The sequence below is a fragment of the Schistocerca americana genome, chromosome X (genome assembly GCF_021461395.2).
Source record: "Schistocerca americana isolate TAMUIC-IGC-003095 chromosome X, iqSchAmer2.1, whole genome shotgun sequence".
Classification (NCBI taxonomy): domain Eukaryota; kingdom Metazoa; phylum Arthropoda; class Insecta; order Orthoptera; family Acrididae; genus Schistocerca; species Schistocerca americana.
Genome location: NC_060130.1, coordinates 136,643,708 through 136,667,020, shown reverse-complemented (window position 1 = coordinate 136,667,020; position 23,313 = coordinate 136,643,708). Strand labels below are relative to the sequence as shown.

The 23,313-nt window shown below is 43.4% G+C and overlaps 1 protein-coding gene across 1 annotated transcript in view; it reads right to left on the bottom strand.

The window, feature by feature from the left end:
* The window catches only part of LOC124555632 (potassium channel subfamily K member 1-like), a 216,669-nt gene that overhangs the window by 31,104 nt on the left and 162,252 nt on the right, over positions 1-23,313 (bottom strand). Inside the window, exon 2 of the mRNA XM_047129607.1 lies at positions 17,360-17,500. Within this exon, the coding sequence (XP_046985563.1) occupies positions 17,360-17,500 (141 nt within the window). The remainder of the gene's footprint in view (positions 1-17,359; positions 17,501-23,313) is intronic.

Below are 23,313 nucleotides of genomic sequence, written 5' to 3'. Positions count from 1 at the left end.
CTGTACATCGGGTGATTGATGATAATTCTGAGACGACACCTAAGTCTACTGCCTTTTTGCCTTGCGTAGGAAACACTTCCAACAAGATCGGTCGTATTTTATGGAAATACGATGTGAAATGTGTGTTCCGACCTCCATCTAAAATTAGAGTGCTTTTGAGTTCTGTTAAGAATGATCTTGGTCTGCGTAAGGCGGGTGTATATCGCATTCCTTGTAGCTGCGGCATGGCATGCATTGGTCAAACTATCAGGACCGTGGAGCACCGATGTACTGAGCATAAACGGCACACACGATTACAGCAGCCAAGTAGATCTGCTATTGCCGAACATTGCTTGGGTACTGGTACCCCATGTTATATAATAACATCGAGATATTGGCATGCACGTCCAGCTATTGGGACAATGTTATTAAGAAGGCAGTTGAGATTAAATTAGCGAGCAACCTCGTTAACAGGGATGGAGGTTTTTGTTTAAACTCTGTTTGGAATCCGGCTCTCTCGCTTGTGAAAAAACAGAGGTACAGAGTCAATGCTACCTCACCTGCGAGTTCGCAGTCTCACTGTCGATATCTCTGACTTTGGTCATCGTTGATGGCACTAGTGTTCAGTGTGTGTGTTATCTAACCTGCATCAGTCCGAGAACAAAAAAAAAAAAAAAAAAAAAAAAAAAAAAAAAAAAAAAAAATCAAATGTCTGTGACATCTTGTGGAACTTAACTGCTAAGGTCATCAATCCCAAAGCTTACACACCACTTAACCTAAATTATCCTAAGGACAAACACACACGCCCATGCCCTAGGGAGGACTCGAAACTCCTCCGGGACCAGCCGCACAGTCCATGATTGCAGCGCCGCGACCGCTCGGCTAGTCCCGCGCGGCCAGAAACTCTTCCTTCCAGTCACGCAGCTGATCTGATGTTCCTTACGCTCGTATTTTGTTCTTTAGGCCTGAATGCGGAATTATATCGAACACTTTTGGAAGTAAAAAAAGGCGGCATCAACCTGGGCCCTGGTATCTACTGCTTTCTGGGTCTCGCGGCTAAACAGAACGAGCTGGCTTTCACACTGTCATTGTGTTTTGAACCATGTTGTTTCCTACAGAGAAAATTTTCGGTCTCCAGAACTGATGTAGCAAGCGAGCATTAAACATGTTCCAAAATTCTGCAATAGACCGACGTAAGAGATATACGTCTAGAATTTTTTACGTCTACGTCTATTCGACGACTCATTTTGAAAACGGAAATCACCTGCTCTTTTTTCCGATCATTAGGAACGCTTTGCGCCTACAGCGACCTATGGTACACAGCTACTAGAAGAAGAGCTAATTTTTTCGCGTATTGAATGTACAATTATATGGGTATCCCGTCAGGCCCAGTGGCCTTTCCTCTGTTGAGCGATATCAGTTGCCTCTCTATCCCTCGGCCACTTACTTCTGTATCTGTCATTTTGACGTTCGTGTCACTGTTTAAAGGAGGAACTACAGAGCGGTCTTCCTCAGTGAAATAGTTTTGGAAAAATATGATTAGGATTTGGGCCTTCTCTGTGTCACCTTCCGTTTTCGATGCCATTATGGTCACAGAGTGTTTGGACAAAAGGCTTCGATCCGTTTGCTTATTTAATATAAGGCGAAAACTTCTTAGAATTTTCTGGCAAGTCTGTAGATAGAATTTTACTTTCAAATTCAATGAACGCTTCATGCATGGCTCTCCTTAAGCTACTTTTGGCTTCGTTCAATTTCTACTTGTCTGTAAAGCTTTGATTACGTTTAAATATGCAGTGACGCTGTCATTGCTTTCGTAGCAGCTTTTTAACACGTCTTTCCCGACCCTCACAGTTTCGCTAGCCACGTACCTGTCTAAGGCGTAATGTACGGCACTCTTTAACTTTGTTCATCGGTGCTCAACATTATCAGTGCTATAGATGAAATTTTCATGTTGACCTCTCAGTAATCTGAAATCAGTTTCTTGTCGCCTTTGCTAATCAGGAATGTCTACCTACCTTTATTTATAGTTTTATTTACAGACGTATTCAGTGATGCTGTAACGGTGTTATCAGCAGTGATTCCCTGTTCTACACTGAGTCGAAAAGGGAGCGCCTGTCGGTGACCAGGAGATCTAATATGTTCTTTTCACGAATCGGTTCTCTGATGAGCTGCCCAAGGTAACAGAACACCTGGCTTAATAATATAACATTATCATGCAAAATGCTGGCTGTTCCGAATAAAGGATGCTATCAGTAATAGGGGTGTTGCACAGCCCAGAGGGATGCTATGCCTTCACGGCATTATATTGGAACAGGATAATGTTTTTCTACATGTTGCGAGCAGTAATTACGGCTTCCCCTCTTCATGAAACCTTCTGATGCCCTTCTGACCTATAAACTAAGCCGGTATGTCAGCGATAGAACATATATGAGATTGTATGGGTGGGCACGTTGATCGTGACATCGTGCCAGTTGCTAGAACCACTAAAGTTGGGACTGTGATAGAAGTTACCTGCAATAGTATTGCTCAGGGACTTATTCAAAATCTACTTAATTTTTTTTAGAGCTAGAGATTCTGTGGCAGCCTCACCTCACCAAAAATTGCTTGTATAATATTGTTTCATTAACATATTTATTTGGTATCTTCTTTACACTATTAGAGTTGACACTTGAACACAAAAAATTCATTTTGCTGTGATACCTTAATGGAATTCCTTCATTTTCACAACAGGCAGTGTATTACACTCAAGCGCCAAAGAAACTGGTGTAGGCATGCGTATTCAAATACAGAGATATGTAAACACACAGAATACGGCGCTGCGGTCAGCAACGCCTATATACGACAACAAGTGTCTGGCGCAGTTGTTAGATCGGTTACTGCTGCTACAATGGCAGGTTATCAAGATTTAAGGAGTTTGAAAGTGGTGTTATTGTCGGCGCACAAGGAGTGGGACACAGCATCTCCGAGGTAGCGATGAAGTGGGGATTTTCCCGTACGACCATTTAACGAGTGTACCGTGAATATCAGGAATCCAGTAAAAGATCAAGTCGCTGCGGCCAAAATTAGATCCTGCAAGAACAGAACCAACGACGACTGAGGAGAATCGTTCAGCGTGACAGAAGTGCAACCTTTCCGCAAATTGCCGCAGATTTCAGTGCTGGGCCATCAACAAGTATCAGCCTGCGAGCCATTCAACGAAACATCATCGATATGGGCTTTCGAAGCCTGGGTCCGTCAACACCGACATTGTACTGTTGATGACTGGAAACGTGTTGCCTAATCGGAAGAGTCTCATTTCAAATTCTATCGAGTGGATTGGCGTGTACTGAATATGGCGTGTACTGAATATAGCTGACAGAAGAAGCTACCTGTTGAGGGAGGTGCGCCGGCTCTGAATCGAATCCGCTCGGCGAGTTGACGACGTGGGTCTGTGTGCTGGCCAGCTTGGATGTGGGTTTCAGGCGGTTTTCCACATCCCACTAGGTGATTAACAGTTACACGACACGCAGACACTTACAAAACTTCCACTTGCTTTCATATGGCTAATACTACACACAAGTAGTTGGGATACACATATTCCGTAACAGAAGGTAACTGGGCGACGTCAGAAACTGAATCCGCCCACCCCTGAAATTAAGCACGCCAAATCCAATCCTAACTATGGCGACCTTGTGCCAATGCAAGACAAAGGCACGCAGAGCAATGGCACAAGATGTAACGATATCACCGACCACCTTAAACGGCAATCGATGCGAACCTTATACATCTGAGAGGAATTTTTGAAAAGTTGACTGTGGGATAACCTAATGGAAACGGAACAATCAAACTGGGATTCGTTCCGAAGCACTCCAGCGGAGTATAACTAACAGTAAACAGGTGGGTCAGGAGCAGTCGTTCTCCCAGCATAAAAGCAAGTTGTAACATTACATATTAAAACCGGTCATTCTTGTGTCAAACAAAATGATAAAGCAGAAGACAGTCTTAAGGCTAACCTAAAATTGCAGATAAATGCGTTGCTAACAAATGGCCAATGAAACAGTGAACAGTAACATATGCTACCTTGAATGAACTAGGAGTAACAATTTATAAAACCAATTACCGACACACATGAAACTAGCAGCAATACTGAACAGGGAAAAGCCTGAAATGATTCTGAATTTAAATCAGGGGCTCTGCTAATGACCATAATCTATAACTTCAATGCTTATCACAGGGTCTCTATATCTGTGCATTAACCAACTTGGATTAAGAGATAACACGGTAAACAGTTCTTTGTTAAACTCGGTTTGAAGCAACTAAACGGAAAGCAAATCTGACTACACTGGCTCTGAAGAAGCCTTTGCACTGCTTCATTAACTAACTAGCCTAGTACATGAGGGCCCTTAAACTTTCATGGTTAGAAGAACCATGCTCATTGACAAAACTACGCCAGTTTGTGTGAGAAATGGTAGGTATTCTTATCATTAATGATTAATTAAGTAAAGCACAACAAACTATAATCCTTTAAATAAGAAATGTGTTTTCATAAGCAGTCTTTTGACCTATTCAAAAGTATAATTGGCTGTGCAAATGACAACAAAACATTAAATTCAAGTTCAACCACTTTCTTATAATAAATTAGGACACTCGGAATTAAATATACTAGGATAGGATTCCTGTCCAGGTTTGTGATTTGGGATAATCACGGGTATAAGATAGAGTTTTTAACAACACCATGATTATTATTAAAATCAACCAAATTTCGCAAATACCTGGTCCATTTACAGAGTGCAAAATATAAACAATTTAGTAGAAAGCCGATGGCACTGGTGGCGAAATTCGCAGTGGCTATAATCTTGCGGCGATGCAATCATAGCAGTACTGTTGGACTCGCCGTGTTACATATCTTCTAGGTGTCGGAATTATATTTTTATAGTGCCAAAAATAGTGACATGATAATGGTATCACCAAATGCAGCATCCGAGGCCCATAAATACTGCCCTTAAGCTCTTCTGGCCTCAAAACTCCAGGGAGATGAGCCACAATGATCAGCTACTGCTAGCGAGATGCTAACCACAGCACTGCTCAGCTCAGACTCCTTACCCGACACAAAGTGCGAGTTGCCACTTGCGCGCCAGCCAATCCTTTACCACTCTGCCAGTCTACTTCCGTAGCTGCGGGACTTCCCTACAACTTTTACATTCAACCCTATGTTCCCTAACTATGGACGAAGTTATTTACAGTACTTTATACAACAATTATTCCGGTACTTATTTAAATTCACAAGCGCAGTTTAAACAACGTCGTTCAAAAGCTCACGTAACTGAAATATGTATACATAGTCAAAGAATTTTCATGATAGATACAACATTCTATATAAAGAACACTACAAACTGACATAGAATTATCGCTACAGATACAAATAAGTTGAAAATAGGTGTTACAAGGATCCACCTAGCACAATGCACACTTTCAGTACTGCCGTATGAGAAACAACGCCATACAAAAAATGACGGGATGTTCGGAAAGTGTAGACAGCTGGAAATGGACAAAGCGGCGATGTGCGCTTACGCTACGTGAGCAGCCACAAAAGCTGTCGAACAGAACACTGATTCACTTAGACATTCGAGCCTTTTTCTGTGTTCTGGAGTGAGGATATTAACACGGTTGGTTCGTATTTACGTATCGTAAGTAATAAGAAATAATGAAACAACACACGAAGGACTCCTGGACCACCGAAAAAAAGAAAGAAAGAAAGATGAAAATTAATAACAAATTCAAAACTAGGATTAAAATACAAGCCATATCTATATGCAATCATATAGTACTAAGAACGAAGACAAATATCAGTGAACAGGCTGGGGAATGATGACTGAGACATTAAAGTCGCGCTCACTGGGCAGCCAGATCACCAATGTATTTCTTCGCCACATATACAAAGAATGTGATACTGCATCCGGTACTTGGTTCCTAATATTTTGCTCACGCTGAAGTTTGCGGCTAATCTCATGGAATGAGGGAGCTACTATGATCATGATGCATCTCAGCACGATCCGCCATCGTCATCGCCGTCAGCTATTTGAACAAACGATTATGTATCAAAGAGAATAAAATTTTCTGCAACAAGGAATCAAATGTTGCTCAAAAAAGTGTATATTCTTGTGGATACAAAAATAAACGGGCATTATCTCCTTTTTCCTTGTTCGTTTTCATTTTTTAACTGTCCTTGTTTAGTGTAATAATATGAAGAAAGTGTTAGTAGCGCTTGAGTTTCGCATTAACGCTGTTTCTCAGCGCAGTTAACAGTTTAACCAAAAAAAAAAAAAAAATTGAGAAAAATTAAAACATTGCCTGGTAACCGAAAGATCAGGGGATCGAATCCCGGTCGGCGCAGGGACTTTTTAACTCTGCCTTTTAACTTAGCCTTCACCTCTCAAGGATGGGTGAGTCGCCACGAACGGCAGTTGGTTAACTGGAGTAGTTTAGATTTGCACCAGGCCATTGAGCAACCGACATTATTGTTACCCTCAATTTTATTAGAGCAATTAGGTGGAAGGTACTTCTCATATAAAATTTCGAAGCAAATTTACTCACGGCACCAAGAACAATTAATGAATGCAATCTTTGCGCAACTAAATCGTTATTTCCGAAGATTCGCCGGAAAACAGACGTGGTTTACAGTTAAAAATATTTCATTTTCGAGAATTTATTTTTATGCATACCATGCATTCTTTGTACAAAAGAAATTTGGACTATGCTATCGCCGGATGGCGTCCACGGACTCTGTAATGACATTAACGATATCTACAAAAGTTTCAGGCACAATACGTCCCTGTTTGAGCATCATTGTCAGAGTGACAATAACTATGACAACTCCATTAAATTCGGGTGTGCAGACGCGTAAATGCAGCTTCTCCTAATATTTCGCCTGTATATTGTTCAGCCATTTTCAGAGTGAGCCGAAAGACTGACGCCACAGCACTCACCCCATCCAAATATTAGAAGAAGAAGCTAAATTTATGGGACTGCACACCCGAAAATTTAACGAAGTAACATCTACGGCAGTCTATATACGTCACCGATGCTCATATTTACAGTCTGCATCTGCATTTGCATTTAGAAAGTTCACACGATGGTCTCATCGCCTTGTATATTTTAAATTAGTTTACTCGTTTCTTTCGCAGGTTTCGTTATTTACTTTAGAGTTAGGATCCTTGTGATAAACAACATAGTTCTATCCATTACTGGTCTAGAAGAAATGAAGAATTAAAGATTTGTACACATAAAAATGGATTTATTTCAAATACGAAGGCGAAAATGTACCCTACATATTTAAGAAATGTGGTAACTCATTTCCAGAGACATGGCTATTGGAACTGTTGAACAAGTTATCATAAGGACTTGTGTTTCTCTGATATCTTATTTCGTTGATGTCCAGTAAACAGCTATAGAAATTTGTCTGAGATCAGATTAACAGAGTACGAAGCATTTCTCTTTTCACTTGTCACCGACAAGAACACAGGTTTGCAACCAGACGCGTTAGCAATCGATAAAAATTGGCCAATCTTTATATATTTTATCTTCTTTCTTACATACGTGGGCGAATTCTTTTCCTCTTATGATAAGAGTAAAATTTTGCACTAGAACTTATAGAATGGTTTGCAGTGTTAGTATGTGACGAATATAACTTTATTTTTGGTACACATATAGGTCTGTCGAACGGTATATATATATATGATGTATGAAACAGGCGAAATACCCTCCGACTTCAAGAAGAATATAATAATTCCAATTCCAAAGAAAGCAGGTGTTGACAGATGTGAAAATTACCGAACTATCAGTTTAATAAGTCACAGCTGCAAAATACTAACGCGAATTCTTTACAGAAGAATGGAAAAACTAGTAGAAGCCGACCTCGGGGAAGATCAGTTTTGATTCCGTAGAAATGTTGGAACACGTGAGGCAATACTGACCCTACGACTCATCTTAGAAGCTAGATTAAGGAAAGGCAAACCTACGTTTCTAGCATTTGTAGACTTAGAGAAAGCTTTTGACAATGTTGACTGGAATACTCTCTTTCAAATTCTGAAGGTGGCAGGGGTAAAATACAGGGAGCGAAAGGCTATTTACAATTTGTACAGAAACCAGATGGCAGTTATAAGAATCGAGGGGGATGAAAGGGAAGCAGTGGTTGGGAAGGGAGTGAGACAGGGCTGTAGCCTATCCCCGATGTTATTTAATCTGTATATTGAGCAAGCAGTGAAGGAAACAAAAGAAAAATTCGGAGTAGGTATTAAAATCCATGGGGAACAAATAAAAACTTTGAGGTTCGCCGATCACGTTGTAATTCTGTCAGAGACGGCAAAGGACTTGGAAGAGTAGTTGAACGGAATGGATAGTGTCTTGAAAGGAGGATATAAGATGAACATCAACAACAGCAAAACGAGGATAATGGAATGTAGTCGAGTTAAGTCGGGTGATGCTGAGGGAATTAGATTAGGAAATGAGACACTTAAAGTAGTAAAGGAGTTTTGCTATTTGGGGAGCAAAATAACTGATGATGGTCGAAGTAGAGAGGATATAAAATGTAGACTGGTAATGGCAAGGAAAGCGTTTCTGAAGAAGAGAAATTTGTTAACATCTAGTATAGATTTAAGTGTCAGGAAGTCATTTATGAAAGTATTTGTATGGAGTGTAGCCATGTATGGAAGTGAAACATGGACGATTAATAGTTTGGACAAGAAGAAGATTTCGAAATGTGGTGCAACAGAAGAATGCTGAAGATTAGATGGGTAGATCACATAACTAATGAGGAGGTATTGAATAAGATTGGGGAGAAGAGGAGTTTGTGGCACAACTTGACTAGAAGAAGGGATCGGTTGGTAGGACATGTTCTGAGGCATCAAGGGATCACGAATTTAGTATTGGAGGGCAGCGTGGAGGGTAAAAATCGTAGAGGGAGACCAAGAGATGAATACACTAAGCAGATTCAGAAGGATGTAGGTTGCAGTAGGTACTGGGAGATGAAGAGGCTTGCACAGGATAGAGTAGCATGGAGAGCTGCATCAAACCAGTCTCAGGACTGAGGACCACAACAACAACAATATATATATGGGTGCGTCTGTGTATGAGATTGCACTAGGGCTTTGTATTGGAAGGGTCAGATTGATTTATGTGTCTTCTGTAATTTCAGTGACTTAAAGCGAACGCTTAAATAATGCCTTCAATAAATTAACGGCCGCTTCTTTTCGCCGATTCAGTCCATATGTTCTTGTTCTCTGCCACAGTAACCGTGATGTTGATGGGACTTTTTACATCTATATCTACATGGACACTGTGTAAATCACACATAAGGGCCTGGCAGACGGTTCGTCGGAACACCTTCACAATAATTGTCTATTATTCAACTCTCGAACAGCGCGCGGAAAAAACGAATACCTGTATCTCTCCGTGGGTGCTTTGACTTCCCTTATTTTATTATGATGATCGTTTTTCCCTATGTAGGTCAGCGTCAACAAACTATTTTTTGCATTTTGAGGAGAAAGCTGGTGATGGAAATTTCGTGAAAAGATCCCGTTTCAACGAGAAACGCCTTTGTTTAATGACGTCCACCCTAAATGTCCGTGACTCTGTCTCCCCTATTTCACGATAACACAAAAAGTGCTGCTCTTCTTTGAACTTTCTCGATGTACTCCATTAATAATATCTGGTAAGGATCTCACAAAGCGCAGCAGTACTCCAAAAGAGAACGGACAAACGGATTGGAGGCAGTTTCTTTAGTACATATGTTGCATCTTCAAAGTGTTCTGTCAATAAATCGCAGTCTTTGGTTCACCTTCCGCACTATAATTTTTATGTTTTCTTTCCAATTTAAATTGTTCGTAATTGTAATTCCCAGGTATTTAGTTGAATTTACGGCCTTTAGATTTGACTGATTTATCGTGTAACCAAAGTTTAACGGATTTCTTTCAGCAATCATGCGAATGACCTCATACTATTCGTTATTTATGGTCAGTTTCCAATTCTCGCACCATTCAGATACCTTTTCTGAATCATTTTGCAATTTGTTCTGATCTTCTGAGGACTTTACTAGGCGATAAACGACAGTACCAACTGCAGAAAACCTAAGACGGCTGCTCAGATTGCCTCCTAAATCGTTTATATACACTCCTGGGAATTGAAATAAGAACACCGTGAATTCATTGTCCCAGGAAACTTTATTGACACATTCCTGGGGTCAGATACATCACATGATCACACTGACAGAACCACAGGCACATAGACACAGGCAACAGAGCATGCACAATGTCGGCACTAGTACAGTGTATATCCACCTTTCGCAGCAATGCAGGCTGCTATTCTCCCATGGAGACGATCGTAGAGATGCTGGATGTAGTCCTGTGGAACGGCTTGCCATGCCATTTCCACCTGGCACCTCAATTGGACCAGCGTTCCTGCTGGACGTGCAGACCGCGTGAGACGACGCTTCATCCAGTCCCAAACATGCTCAATGGGGGACAGATCCGGAGATCTTGCTGGCCAGGGTAGTTGACTTACACCTTCTAGAGCACGTTGGGTGGCACGGGATACATGCGGACGTGCATTGTCCTGTTGGAACAGCAAGTTCCCTTGCCGGTCTAGGAATGGTAGAACGATGGGTTCGATGACGGTTTGGATGTACCGTGCACTATTCAGTGTCCCCTCGACGATCACCAGTGGTGTACGGCCAGTGTAGGAGATCGCTCCCCACACCATGATGCCGGGTGTTGGCCCTGTGTGCCTCGGTCGTATGCAGTCCTGATTGTGGCGCTCACCTGCACGGCGCCAAACACGCATACGACCATCATTGGCACCAAGGCAGAAACGACTCTCATCGCTGAAGAGGACACGTCTCCATTCGTCCCTCCATTCACGCCTGTCGCGACACCACTGGAGGCAGGCTGCACGATGTTGGGGCGTGAGCGGAAGACGGCCTAACGGTGTGCGGGACCGTAGCCCAGCTTCATGGAGACGGTTGCGAATGGTCCTCGCCGATACCCCAGGAGCAACAGTGTCCCTAATTTGCTGGGAAGTGGCGGTGCGGTCGCCTACGGCACTGCGTAGGATCCTACGGTCTTGGCGTGCATCCGTGCTTCGCTGCGGTCCGGTCCCAGGTCGACGGGCACGTGCACCTTCCGCCGACCACTGGCGACAACATCGATGTACTGTGGAGACCTGACGCCCCACGTGTTGAGCAATTCGGCGGTACGTCCACCCGGCCTCCCGCATGCCCACTATACGCCCTCGCTCAAAGTCCGTCAACTGCACATACGGTTCACGTCCACGCTGTCGCGGCATGCTACCAGTGTTAAAGACTGCGATGGAGCTCCGTATGCCACGGCAAACTGGCTGACACTGACGGCGGCGGTGCACAAATGCTGCGCAGCTAGCGCCATTCGACGGCCAACACCGCGGTTCCTGGTGTGTCCGCTGTGCCGTGCGTGTGATCATTGCTTGTACAGCCCTCTCGCAGTGTCCGGAGCAAGTATGGTGGGTCTGACACACCGGTGTCAATGTGTTCTTTTTTCCATTTCCAGGAGTGTAGATAAGGAACAGCAGAGGGGCTATAACACTATCTTGGGGAACGGCAGAAATCATTTCTGTTTTGCTCGATGACTTTCGGTCAGTTACGACGAACTGTAACCTATCTCACAGGAAATCAACTGAGACGACCGCCCGCCCCCTCCCCCGCCCCTGAAGTATGGACCTTGCCGTCGGTGGGGAGGCTTGCAAGCCTCAGCGATACAGACACGGTGCAACCACAACGGAGGGGTATCTGTTGAGAGGCCAGACAAACGTGTGGTTCATGAAGAGGGGTAGCAGCTTTTTCAGTAGTTTAAGGGGCAACAGTCTGGATGGTTGACTGATCTGGCCTTGTAACATCAACCAAAACGGCCTTGCTGTGCTGGTACTGCGAACGGCTGAAAGCAAGGGGAAACTACAGCCGTAATTTTTCCCGAGGACATGCAGCTTTACTGTATGGTTTAATGCTGATGGCGTCCTCTTGGGTAAAACATTCCGGAGTTAAAAGAGTCTCCCATTCGGATCTTAGGGCGGGGACTACTCATGAGAAGGTCGTTATCAGCATAAACAAAACTGGCGTCCTACGGATCGGAGCGTGGAATGTCAGATCCCTTAATCGGGCAGGTAGGATAGAAAATTTAAAAAGGGAAATGGATAGGCTAAAGTTAGATATAGTGGGAATTAGTGAAGTTCGGTGGCAGGAGGAACAAGACTTCTGGTTAGGGGAATAAAGGGTTATAAACACAAAATCAAATAAGGGTAATGCAAGAGTAGGTTTAATAACGAATAAAACAATAGGAACATGGATAAACTACTACGAACAGCATAGTGAACGCATTATCGTAGGCAAGATAGACACGAAGCCCACGCGTACCACAGCAGTGAAAGCTTATATGCCTAGTAGCTCTGCAGATAATGAAGAGATTGAAGAATGTATGATGCGATAAAAGAAATTATTCAGATAGTTAAGGGAGACGAAAATATAATAGTCACGGGGGACTAGAATTCGATTGTAGGTAAAGGAAGAGAAGGAAAAGGACTGGGGGTAAAGAATGAAGGAGGAAGCTGAATTGTATAATTATGCATAGGGCATAATTCAATTATAGCTAACACATGGCTTAAGAATCATGAATGAAGGTTGTATACGTGGAAGAGGCCTGGAGACGTTGGAAGGTTTCATGGTAAGACAGAGATTTAGGAACCAGGTTTTAAATTGTAAGACATTTCCAGGAGCAGATGTGGGCTATGACCACAATCTACTTGTTATGAACTGTAGCTTAAAACTGAAGAAACTGCAACAAGGTGGGGATTTAAGGAGATGGGACCTGGATAAACTGACTAAACCAGAGGTTGTAGAGAGTTTCAGGGAGAGCGTAAGGGAACAATTGACAGGAATGGAGGAAAGAAATACAGTAGAAGAAGAATGGGTAGCTTTGAGGGATGAAATAGTGAAGGCAGCAGAGGATCAAGTAGGTAAAAAGACGAGGGCTACCAGAAATCCTTGGGTAACAGAAGAGATACTGAATTTAATTGATGAAAGGAGAAAATAAAAAAATGCAGTAAATGAAGCAGGCGTAAAGGAAAGCAAACGTCTCAAAAATGAGATCAACAGGGAGTGTAAAATGGCTAAGCCTGGATGGCTCGAGGACAAATGAAAGGATGTAGAAGCATGTATCACTAGCGGTAACATAAATACTGCTCACAGGAAAATTAAAGAGATCCTTGGAGAAAAGAGAATCACCTGTATGAGTATGAAGAGCTCAGATGAAAAATCAGTCCTAAGCAACGAAGGGAAAGCAGAAAGGGTCTATTTAAGGGTGATGCACTTGAGGGCAATGTTATGGAAATGGAATAGGACGTAGATGAAGATGAAGTGGGAGATATGGTACTGTGTGAAGAATTTGACAGAGCACTGAAAGACCTGAGTCGAAACAAGGCCCCCGAAGTAGACAACATTCCATTAGAACTACCGATAGAACTGGGAGAGCCAGCCCTGACAAAATTCTTCCATCTGGTGAGCGAGATGTATGAGACGAGCGAAATACCCTCAGACTTAAAGATGAACATAATAATTCCAATCCCTAAGAAAGCAGGTGCTGACAGGTGTGAAAATTACCGAACTATTAGTTTAATAAGTCACGGTTGCAAAATACTAAGACGAATTCTTTATAGACAAATGGAAAAACTTGTACAAGCCCACCTCGGGGAAGATCAGTGTGGATTCCGTAGAAATGTTGGAACACGTGAGTCAATACTGACCATACGACTTATCTTAGAAGATAGGTTAAGGAAAGGCAAACCTACGTTTCTAACATTTGTAGACTTAGAGAAAGCTTTTAACAATGTTGATTGAAATGCTCTGTTTCAAATTCTGAAGGTGGCAGGGGTAAAATACTGGGAGTGAAAGGTTATTTACAACTTGTACAGAAACCAGATGGCAGTTATAAGAGTCGAGGGACATGAAAGGGAAGCAGTGGTTGGGAAGGGAGTGAGACAGGGTTGTAGCCTCTCCCCGATGTTATTCAATCTGTATATTGAGCAAGCAGTGAAGGAAACAAAAGAAAAATTCGGAGTAGGAATTAATATCCATGGAGAAGAAATAAAAATTGTGAGGTTTGCCGACGACACTGTAATTCTGTCAGACACAAAAAAGGACCTGGAAGAGCAACTGAGCGGAATGGACTGTCTCTTGAAAGGAGGATATAAGATCAACATCAACAAATGCAAAACGAGGATAATGGAATGTAGTCGAATTAAATCAGGTGATGTTGAGGGAAATAGATTAGGAAATAAGACACTGAAAGTAGTAAATGAGTTTTGCTATTTGGGAAGCAAAATAACTGATGACTGTCGAAGTAGGGAGGATATAAAATGTAGACTGGCTATGGCAAGGAAGGCGTTTCTGAAGAAGAGAAATTTGTAACATCGAGTCTACCTGCTTAGCTGGGTGGTAACGTGCTTGCCTCCCATGCAGTGGGCCCGGGTTCGATTCCCGGCCGGGTTGGAGGGTCTCTCTGCTCGTGGACTGGGTGTCGTGTTGTCCTCATCATCATTTCAGCCTCATCACCGGCACGCAAGTCGCCCAATGTGGCGTCGACTGAAGTAAGTCTTGCATTTGATGGTCGAACTTACCCGGTTGGGGCCTCCCGGCCAACAATGCCATACTCATTTTTTTTGTGTAACATCGAGTGTATATTTAAAGGTCAGGAAGTCTTTTATGAAAGTATTTGTATGGAAATGAAACATGGACGATAAATAGTTTAGGCAAGAAGAGAATGGCATCTTTCGAAATGAGGTGCTACAGAAGAATGGGTAGATCACGTAACTAATGAGGAGGCACTGAATAGAATTGTTGAGAAGAGGAATTTGTGTCACAACTTGAATAGAAGAAGGGATCGGTTGGTAGGACACGTTCTGGGGCATCAAGTGATCACCAACTTAGTGCTGGAGGGAAGCATGGAGGGTAAAAATCGTAGAGGGAGACCAAGAGATGAATACACCAAGCAGATTCTACATCTACATCTACATCTACATCCATACTCCGCAAGCCACCTGACGGTGTGTGGCGGAGGGTACCTTGAGTACCTCTATCGGTTCTCCCTTCTATTCCAGTCTCGTATTGTTCGTGGAAAGAAGGATTGTCGGTATGCCTCTGTGTGGGCTCTAATCTCTCTGATTTTATCCTCATGGTCTCTTCGCGAGATATACGTAGGAGGGAGCAATATACAGCTTGACTCTTCGGTGAAGGTATGTTCTCGAAACTTTGACAAAAGCCCGTACCGAGCTACTGAGCGTCTCTCCTGCAGAGTCTTCCACTGGAGTTTATCTATCATCTCCGTAACGCTTTCGCGATTACTAAATGATCCTGTAACGAAGCGCGCTGCTCTCCGTTGGATCTTCTCTATATCTTCTATCAACCCTATCTGGTACGGATCCCACACTGCTGAGCAGTATTCAAGCAGTGGGCGAACAAGCGTACTGTAACCTACTTCCTTTGTTTTCGGATTCCATTTCCTTAGGATTCTTCCGATGAATCTCAGTCTGGCATCTGCTTTACCGACGATCAACATTATATGATCATTCCATTTTAAATCACTCCTAATGCGTACTCCCAGATAATTTATGGTATTAACTGCTTCCAGTTGCTGACCTGCTATTTTGTAGCTAAATGATAAAGGATCTATCTTTCTGTGTATTCTCAGCACATTACACTTGTCTACATTGAGATTCAATTGCCATTTCCTGCACCATGCGTCAATTCGCTGCAGATCCTCCTGCATTTCAGTACAATTTTCTATTGTTACAACCTCTCGATACACCACAGCATCATCCGCAAAAAGCCTCAGTGAACTTCCGATGTCATCCACAAGGTTATTTATGTATATTGTGAATAGCAACGGTCCTATGACACTCCCCTGCGGCACACCTGAAATCACTCTTACTTCGGAAGACTTCTCTCCATTGAGAATGACATGCTGCGTCCTGTTATCTAGGAACTCCTCAATCCAATCACACAATTGGTCTGATAGTCCATATGCTCTTACTTTGTTCATTAAACGACTGTGGGGAACTGTATCGAACGCCTTGCGGAAGTCAAGAAACACGGCATCTACCTGTGAACCCGAGTCTATGGCCCTCTGAGTCTCGTGGACGAATAGCGCGAGCTGGGTTTCACATGACCGTCTTTTTCGAAACCCATGCTGATTCCTACAGAGTAGATTTCTTGTCTCCAGAAAAGTCATTATACTCGAACACAATACGTGTTCCAAAATTCTACAACTGATCGACGTTAGAGATATAGGTTTCAGTAGTTATTCGGAGATGAAGAGTCTTGCACAGGATAGAGTAGCATGGAGAGCTGCATCAAACCAGTCTCTGGACTGAAGACAACAACAACAAATGAGACGATATTCCATAAGCAAGCAATTTGATGATAAGCCGCTTGTGAGGTACAGTGTCAAACGACTTCTGGAAATCCAAAAATACGGAATCAGTTTGAAATCCCTTGTCAATAGTAGTCAACGCTTCGTGTGAGTAAAGGGCTAGTTGCGTTTCACAAGAACAATGTTTTCTAAATCATTGCTGACTGTGTGTCAGTAGACCGTTCTCTTTGAGGTTATTCACAATGTTGGAATACAATATATGTTCCAAAATCCTGCTGCATATTGATGTTAATGATATGGGTACGTAATATAGTAAATTACTCCTACTGCCTTTCTTGAATATTGGTGTGACCTGTGCAACTTTCCAATCTTTGGGTGCAGTCTTTCGTCGAGCGAGCTGTTGTATATGATTGTTATGTCTGATGCTATTGCATCAGCATAATATGAAAGGAACCTAGTTGGCATACAGTCTCGACCGGAAGACTTATTTTTACTAAGTGATTTAAATTGCTGCACTACTCCGAATATATCAGTTTCTAAGTTACTCATGTTGGCAGCTGTTCTTGATTCGAGTTCTGGAATATTTTCTACGTCTTCTTTGGTGAAGGAACTTCGGAAGGCAGTGTTTAGTAACTCTGCACTATCATTGATAGTATGTTAATTGACATTGATTGTGTCTTGCCACTAGCAGACGTTACATACGACCAGAATCTCTTTGGATTTTCTTCCAGGTTTCGAGACAAAGTTTTGTCGTGGAAACTATTATAAGCATCTCACATTGAGGTCCTCGCTGAATTTCGACCTTCTGTAAGATGGCAAATCTTGTTGATTTTGCATTGGTTTAAATTTGTTATGCTTTTTTCGTTGTTTCTGTAACTGTCTTCTGACTCGTTTAGTGTACCAAGCATTTTAAACTACAGCACGCCATGTGTGGCCAAATAACTACGTATACTGACCGATGGTGGTGACGACGGTGCTGGAGAAGAAAAGCGACTGTCCAAAGCTCCAGTTGGGTTCTCCAGAAGCATTCTTGGCTGCGGAAACGCCTCTGTTGCTCGCGCGCACCACTTCCTCGATCAGCTCCTCCAGGGCCTCATCTGTCAACAGCAAAAACTTTGTTCTTACTATATTTGTTTTTTAAAATGCAACTACACTGAATCGCTAGAGAAACTAGTGCATTCAAATACAAAGATATTTAAATGGGGAGAATACGGCACTGCGGTCGGCAACGCCCATATAATAAAAGTGTCTACCGCAGTTGTTAGATCGGTTACTGCTGCTAAATGGCAGGTTATCAAGATTTAAGTAGTTTGAACGTGGTGTTATTTTCAGCGCACGAGCGGTGGGACACACCATCTCCGAGGTAGCGATGAAGTAGGGAGTTTCCCGTACGACTGTTTCACGAGTGTACCGTGAATATCAGGAATCCGGTAAAACATGAAATCTCCGAAATCGCTGTGACCGGGAAAAGATCCTACCAGAACGGCACCAACGGTGTGCTCTCTGCTGCCGTTGGATAAGCAGCTGCCAGCAGAAAGTCGTATATTCCTAGCTCACTTATTTATTACATAGTTTAATTAATTTATTTGCGTGTTTTTGGTACTTGCATTGTTTAATTCATAAATTTCGGGCGTATTATAGTATTTGAGAGTTGTAGCATCGCTTTTTAGTACCTGAATAGTGTAAATTCGCGTAGTCGTCTGTCTTCTGTTTTTGTTTTGAACGGCCAGTGTCGGTTGGTCACAGCCAGTGTGCTCCCTGCCGCCGTTAGATGAGCAGCTACCAGCAGAAAGTCGTATACTCCTAGCTCAGTTATTTCTTACATAGTTTAATTCTTAATTTCTTTGGGTGTTTTTGGTACTTGCATTGTTTAATTCATAAATTTCGGGCGTATTATAGCATTTGAGAGTTGTAGCATCGCGTTTTAGTACCTGAATAGTGTAAATTCGCGTAGTCGTCTGTCTTCTGTTTTTGTTTTGAACGGCCAGTGTCGGTTGGTCACAGCCAGTGTGCTCCCTGCCGCCGTTAGATGAGCAGCTGCCAGCAGAAAGTCGTATACTCCCAGCTCAGTTATTTGTTACATAGTTTAATTCTTAATTTCTTTGCGTGTTTTTGGTACTTGCATTGTTTAATTCACAAATTTCGGGCGTATTATAGTATTTGAGAGTTGTAGCATCGCGTTTTAGTACCTGAATAGTGTATAATCGCGTAGTCTCCTTCCGCCGCCGGGCAGTGTGTCAGCAGTGCGCAAGTAGCAGCATTACTGCATATACTAGGCAATCTTGTATTTTAATAACCGTTTAAATTTTGTGTCGATTTGTTTGTGCTCTCTGTACGTTAGTTCAGACGTTCTTTGCACAACAGTTTTTAGCATGGATAGGGACTGCAACTGCTGTGTTCGGATGCAGGCTGAGTTGGCATCCCTTCGCTCCCAGCTTCAGGCAGTGTTGGCTTTGGTCACACAGCTTGAGGCTGTTGCCAATGGGCATCACTGTGGGGGTCCGGATGGGCGTTTGTATGGGACGGCCAGCTCGTCCCACGCATCCCCAGATCGGGCTACGACTGTGGCTGCCAGGGATACTGCCCACATTGAGGCTGATCCCTCACCTGTGGTAGAGTTGGAGGTCGTCTCGAGGTGTGGCAGGGGGCGAAAGACATTCCGGAGGGCTGAACGGAAGGCCTCTCCAGTTTGTCTGACGAACCGGTTTCAGGCGCTGTCTCAGGCTGATACTGATCTTCGGCCGGACATGGCTGCTTGTCCTGTTCTAGAGGTTGCCCCTCAGTCTGCAAGATCCGGGCGGTCGCAGAGGGTGGGCTTACTGGTAGTTGGGAGCTCCAACGTCAGGCGCGTAATGGGCCCCCTTAGGGATATGGCAGCAAGAGAGGGGAAGAAAACCAATGTGCACTCCGTGTGCATACCGGGGGGAGTCATTCCAGATGTGGAAATGGTCCTTCCAGATGCCATGAAGGGTACAGGGTGCACCCATCTGCAGGTGGTCGCTCATGTCGGCACCAATGATGTGTGTCGCTATGGATCAGAGGAAATCCTCTCTGGTTTCCGGCGGCTATCTGATTTGGTGAAGACTGCCAGTCTCGCTAGCGGGATGAAAGCAGAGCTCAACATCTGCAGCATCGTCAACAGGACTGACTGCGGACCTTTGGTACAGAGCCGAGTGGAGGGTCTGAATCAGAGACTGAGACGGTTCTGCGACCGTGTGGGCTGCAGATTCCTCTACTTGCGCCATACGGTGGTGGGGTTTCGGGTTCCGCTGGATAGGTCAGGAGTCCACTACACGCAGCAAGCGGCTACACGGGTAGCAGGGGTTGTGTGGCGTGGACTGGGCGTTTTTTTAGGTTAGATGGCCTCAGGCAAGTACAGAAAGGGCAACAGCCTCAAAGGGTGCGGGGCAAAGTTAGGACATGCGGGGACCAAGCAGCAATCGGTATTGTAATTGTAAACTGTCGAAGCTGCATTGGTAAAGTACCGGAACTTCAAGCGCTGATAGAAAGCACCGAAGCTGAAATGGTTATAGGTACAGAAAGCTGGCTGAAGCCAGAGATAAATTCTGCCGAAATTTTTACAAAGGCACAGTTGGTGTTTGGAAAGGATAGATTGCATGCGACCGGTGGTGGCGTGTTTGTCGCTGTTAGTAGTAGTTTATCCTGTAGTGAAGTAGAAGTGGATAGTTCCTGTGAATTATTATGGGTGGAGGTTACACTCAACAACCGAGCTAGGTTAATAATTGGCTCCTTTTACCGACCTCCCGACTCAGCAGCGTTAGTGGCAGAACAACTGAGAGAAAATTTGGAATACATTTCACATAAATTTTCTCAGCATGTTATAGTCTTAGGTGGAGATTTCAATTTACCAGACATAGACTGGGACACTCAGATGTTTAGGACGGGTGGTAGGGACAGAGCATCGAGTGACATTATACTGAGTGCACTATCCGAAAATTATCTCGAGCAATTAAACAGAGAACCGACTCGTGGAGATGACATCTTGGACCTACTGATAACAAACAGACCCGACTAACTAATCTAAGGACATCACACACAACCATGCCCGAGGCAGGATTCGAACCAGCGACCGTAGCGGACACGCGGTTCCAGACTGAAGCGCCTCGAACTGCACGGCCACACCGGCCGGCCGGAAAAGAGAACAGGTAGTCCCAGTCTTCAAGAAGGGTCGTCGAGCAGATGCGCAAAACTATAGACCTATATGTCTGACATCGATCTGCTGTAGAATTTTAGAACATGTTTTTTGCTCGAGTACCATGTCGTTTTTGGAAACCCAGAATCTACTCTGTAGGAATCAACATGGATTCCGGAAACAGCGATCGTGTGGGACCCAACTCGCTTTATTTGTTCATAAGACCCAGAAAATATTAGATACAGGCTCCCAGGTAGATGCTATTTTCCTTGACTTCCGGAAGGCGTTCGATACAGTTCCGCACTGTCGCCTGATAAACAAAGTAAGAGCCTACGGAATATCAGACCAGCTGTGTGGCTGGATTGAAGAATTTTTAGCAAACAGAACACAGCATGTTGTTATCAATGGAGAGACGTCTACAGACGTTAAAGTAACCTCTGGCGTGCCACAGGGGAGTGTTATGGGACCATTACTTTTCACAATATATATAAATGACCTAGTAGATAGTGTCGGAAGTTCCATACGGCTTTTCGCGGATGATGCTGTAGTATACAGAGAAGCTGCAGCATTAGAAAATTGTAGCGAAATGCAGGAAGATCTGCGGCGGATAGGCACTTGGTGCAGGGAATGGCAACTGACCCTTAACATAGACAAATGTAATGTACTGCGAATACATAGAAAGAAGGATCCTTTATTGTATGATTACATGATAGCGGAACAAACACTGGTAGCAGTTACTTCTGTAAAATATCTAGGAGTATGCTTGCCGAACGATTTGAAGTGGAATGATCATATAAAATTAATTGTTGGTAAGGCGGGTACCAGGTTGAGATTCATTGGGAGAGTCCTTAGAAAATGTAGTCCATCAACAAAGGAGGTGGCTTACAAAACACTCGTTCGACCTATACTTGAGTATTGCTCATCAGTGTGGGATCCGTACCAGATCGGGTTGACGGAAGAGATAGAGAAGATCCAAGGAAGAGCGGCGCGTTTCGTCACAGGATTATTTGGTAACCGTGATAGCGTTACGGAGATGTTTAGCAAACTCAAGTGCAGACTCTGCAAGAGAGGCGCTCTGTATCGCGGTGTAGCTTGCTCGCCAGGTTTGGAGAGGGTGCGTTTCTGGATGAGGTATCGAATATATTGCTTCCCCCTACTTATACCTTCCGAGGAGATCACGAATGTAAAATTAGAGAGATTCGAGCGCGCACGGAGGCTTTCAGACAGTCGTTCTTCCCGCGAACCATACGCGACTGGAACAGAAAAGGGTGGTAATGACAGTGGCACGTAAAGTGCCCTCCGCCACACACAGTTGGGTGGCTTGCGGAGTATAAATGTAGATGTAGATGTAGATGAACGACGATTGAAGAGTGTCGGATAGATCGTCAGAGACAGAGCTTCTCGTGTTCCTGCTGCTAATAAGGCGAGTGCACCGTTCGTTTGTTATACAAACTACTGGCCATTAGAATTGCTACACCAAGAAGAAATGCATATGATAAACGGATATTCATTGACTCTGGGGTGGTGGGTTTCCGGTTTCCGCTTATTAGGTAAGGAGTCCACTACATACAGGCGGCGGCTGCACGGGTAGCGGGGTCTGTGTGGAAGGGACTGGGCGGTTTTTTTTTAGGTTAGAGGGTGTTAGGGAACCACAGAAAAGGCGTTCGTCTGAAAGGGGGCAGGTAAAACACAGTAAGGTAGTTGTTGAACTGATCGGTACTGTAGTTGTAAATTGTCGTAACTGTGGTGGGAAAGAACCGGAGCTCCAAGTCCTAACAGAAAGCACTGAAGCTCAAATAGTTATATGTACAGAAAGCTAGATAAAGCCGGAAATACGTTCAGCCGAATTTTTTTCAAACGATCTAACAATGTTCAGAAAGCATAGATTATTGCTGTCAGAAGTAGCTTGCCTTGTAGTGAAATTGAAGTTGATAGTTCCTGCGAAATAGTATCGGTAGAGGTTATACCTGACAATCGGACTAAACTATTAATTGGATCCTTTTACCGACCCTCCGACTCAGAAGATATAGTTGCCGAACATTTTAAAGAAAACTTGAGTCTCATTTCAAATAAGTACCCCGCTCATACAATTATAGTTGGTGAGGACTTCAATCTACCCTCGATTTGCTGGAAAAATTATCCGTTTAGAGCCGGCGGCAAGGATAAAACATGATCCGAAATTGTACTGAATACTTTCTCAGAAAATTATTTTGAACAATTAGTTCATGAGCCCACTCGAAGCATAAATGGTTGTGAAAGCATACTTGACCTCTTAGCAACAAATAATCCTGGACAAATAATGAATATCGTGACGAATCAGGGATTAGCGACCACAAGGCAGTCGCTGCTAGGCTGAATGCCGTAACACCTACAACCATAAAAAAGAAACGCAAAGTATATCTATTTAAAAAGCTGATAAAATTGCTTTTAATGCCTTTTTGAGAGGTAGTCTTCACTCCTTCCGATCTGATCATGTAGAAAAGGTGTGGAATGATTTCAAAGAGATAGTATCGACAGCAGTTGAGTGATATATACCATATAAATTAATAAGTGATGGTACTGATCCTCCATGGTACACAAAACGGGTCAGATCACTGTTGCAGAAGCAGCGAAAAAAGCATGCCAAATTTAAAAGAACGTAAAATCCTCAAGGCTGGCAAAGTTTTGCGGCAGTTCGGAATATAGCGCGTACTTCAATCCGAGATTCTTTTAATAATTTCCACAACGAAATTCTGTCCGGACATCTGGCAGAAAAGA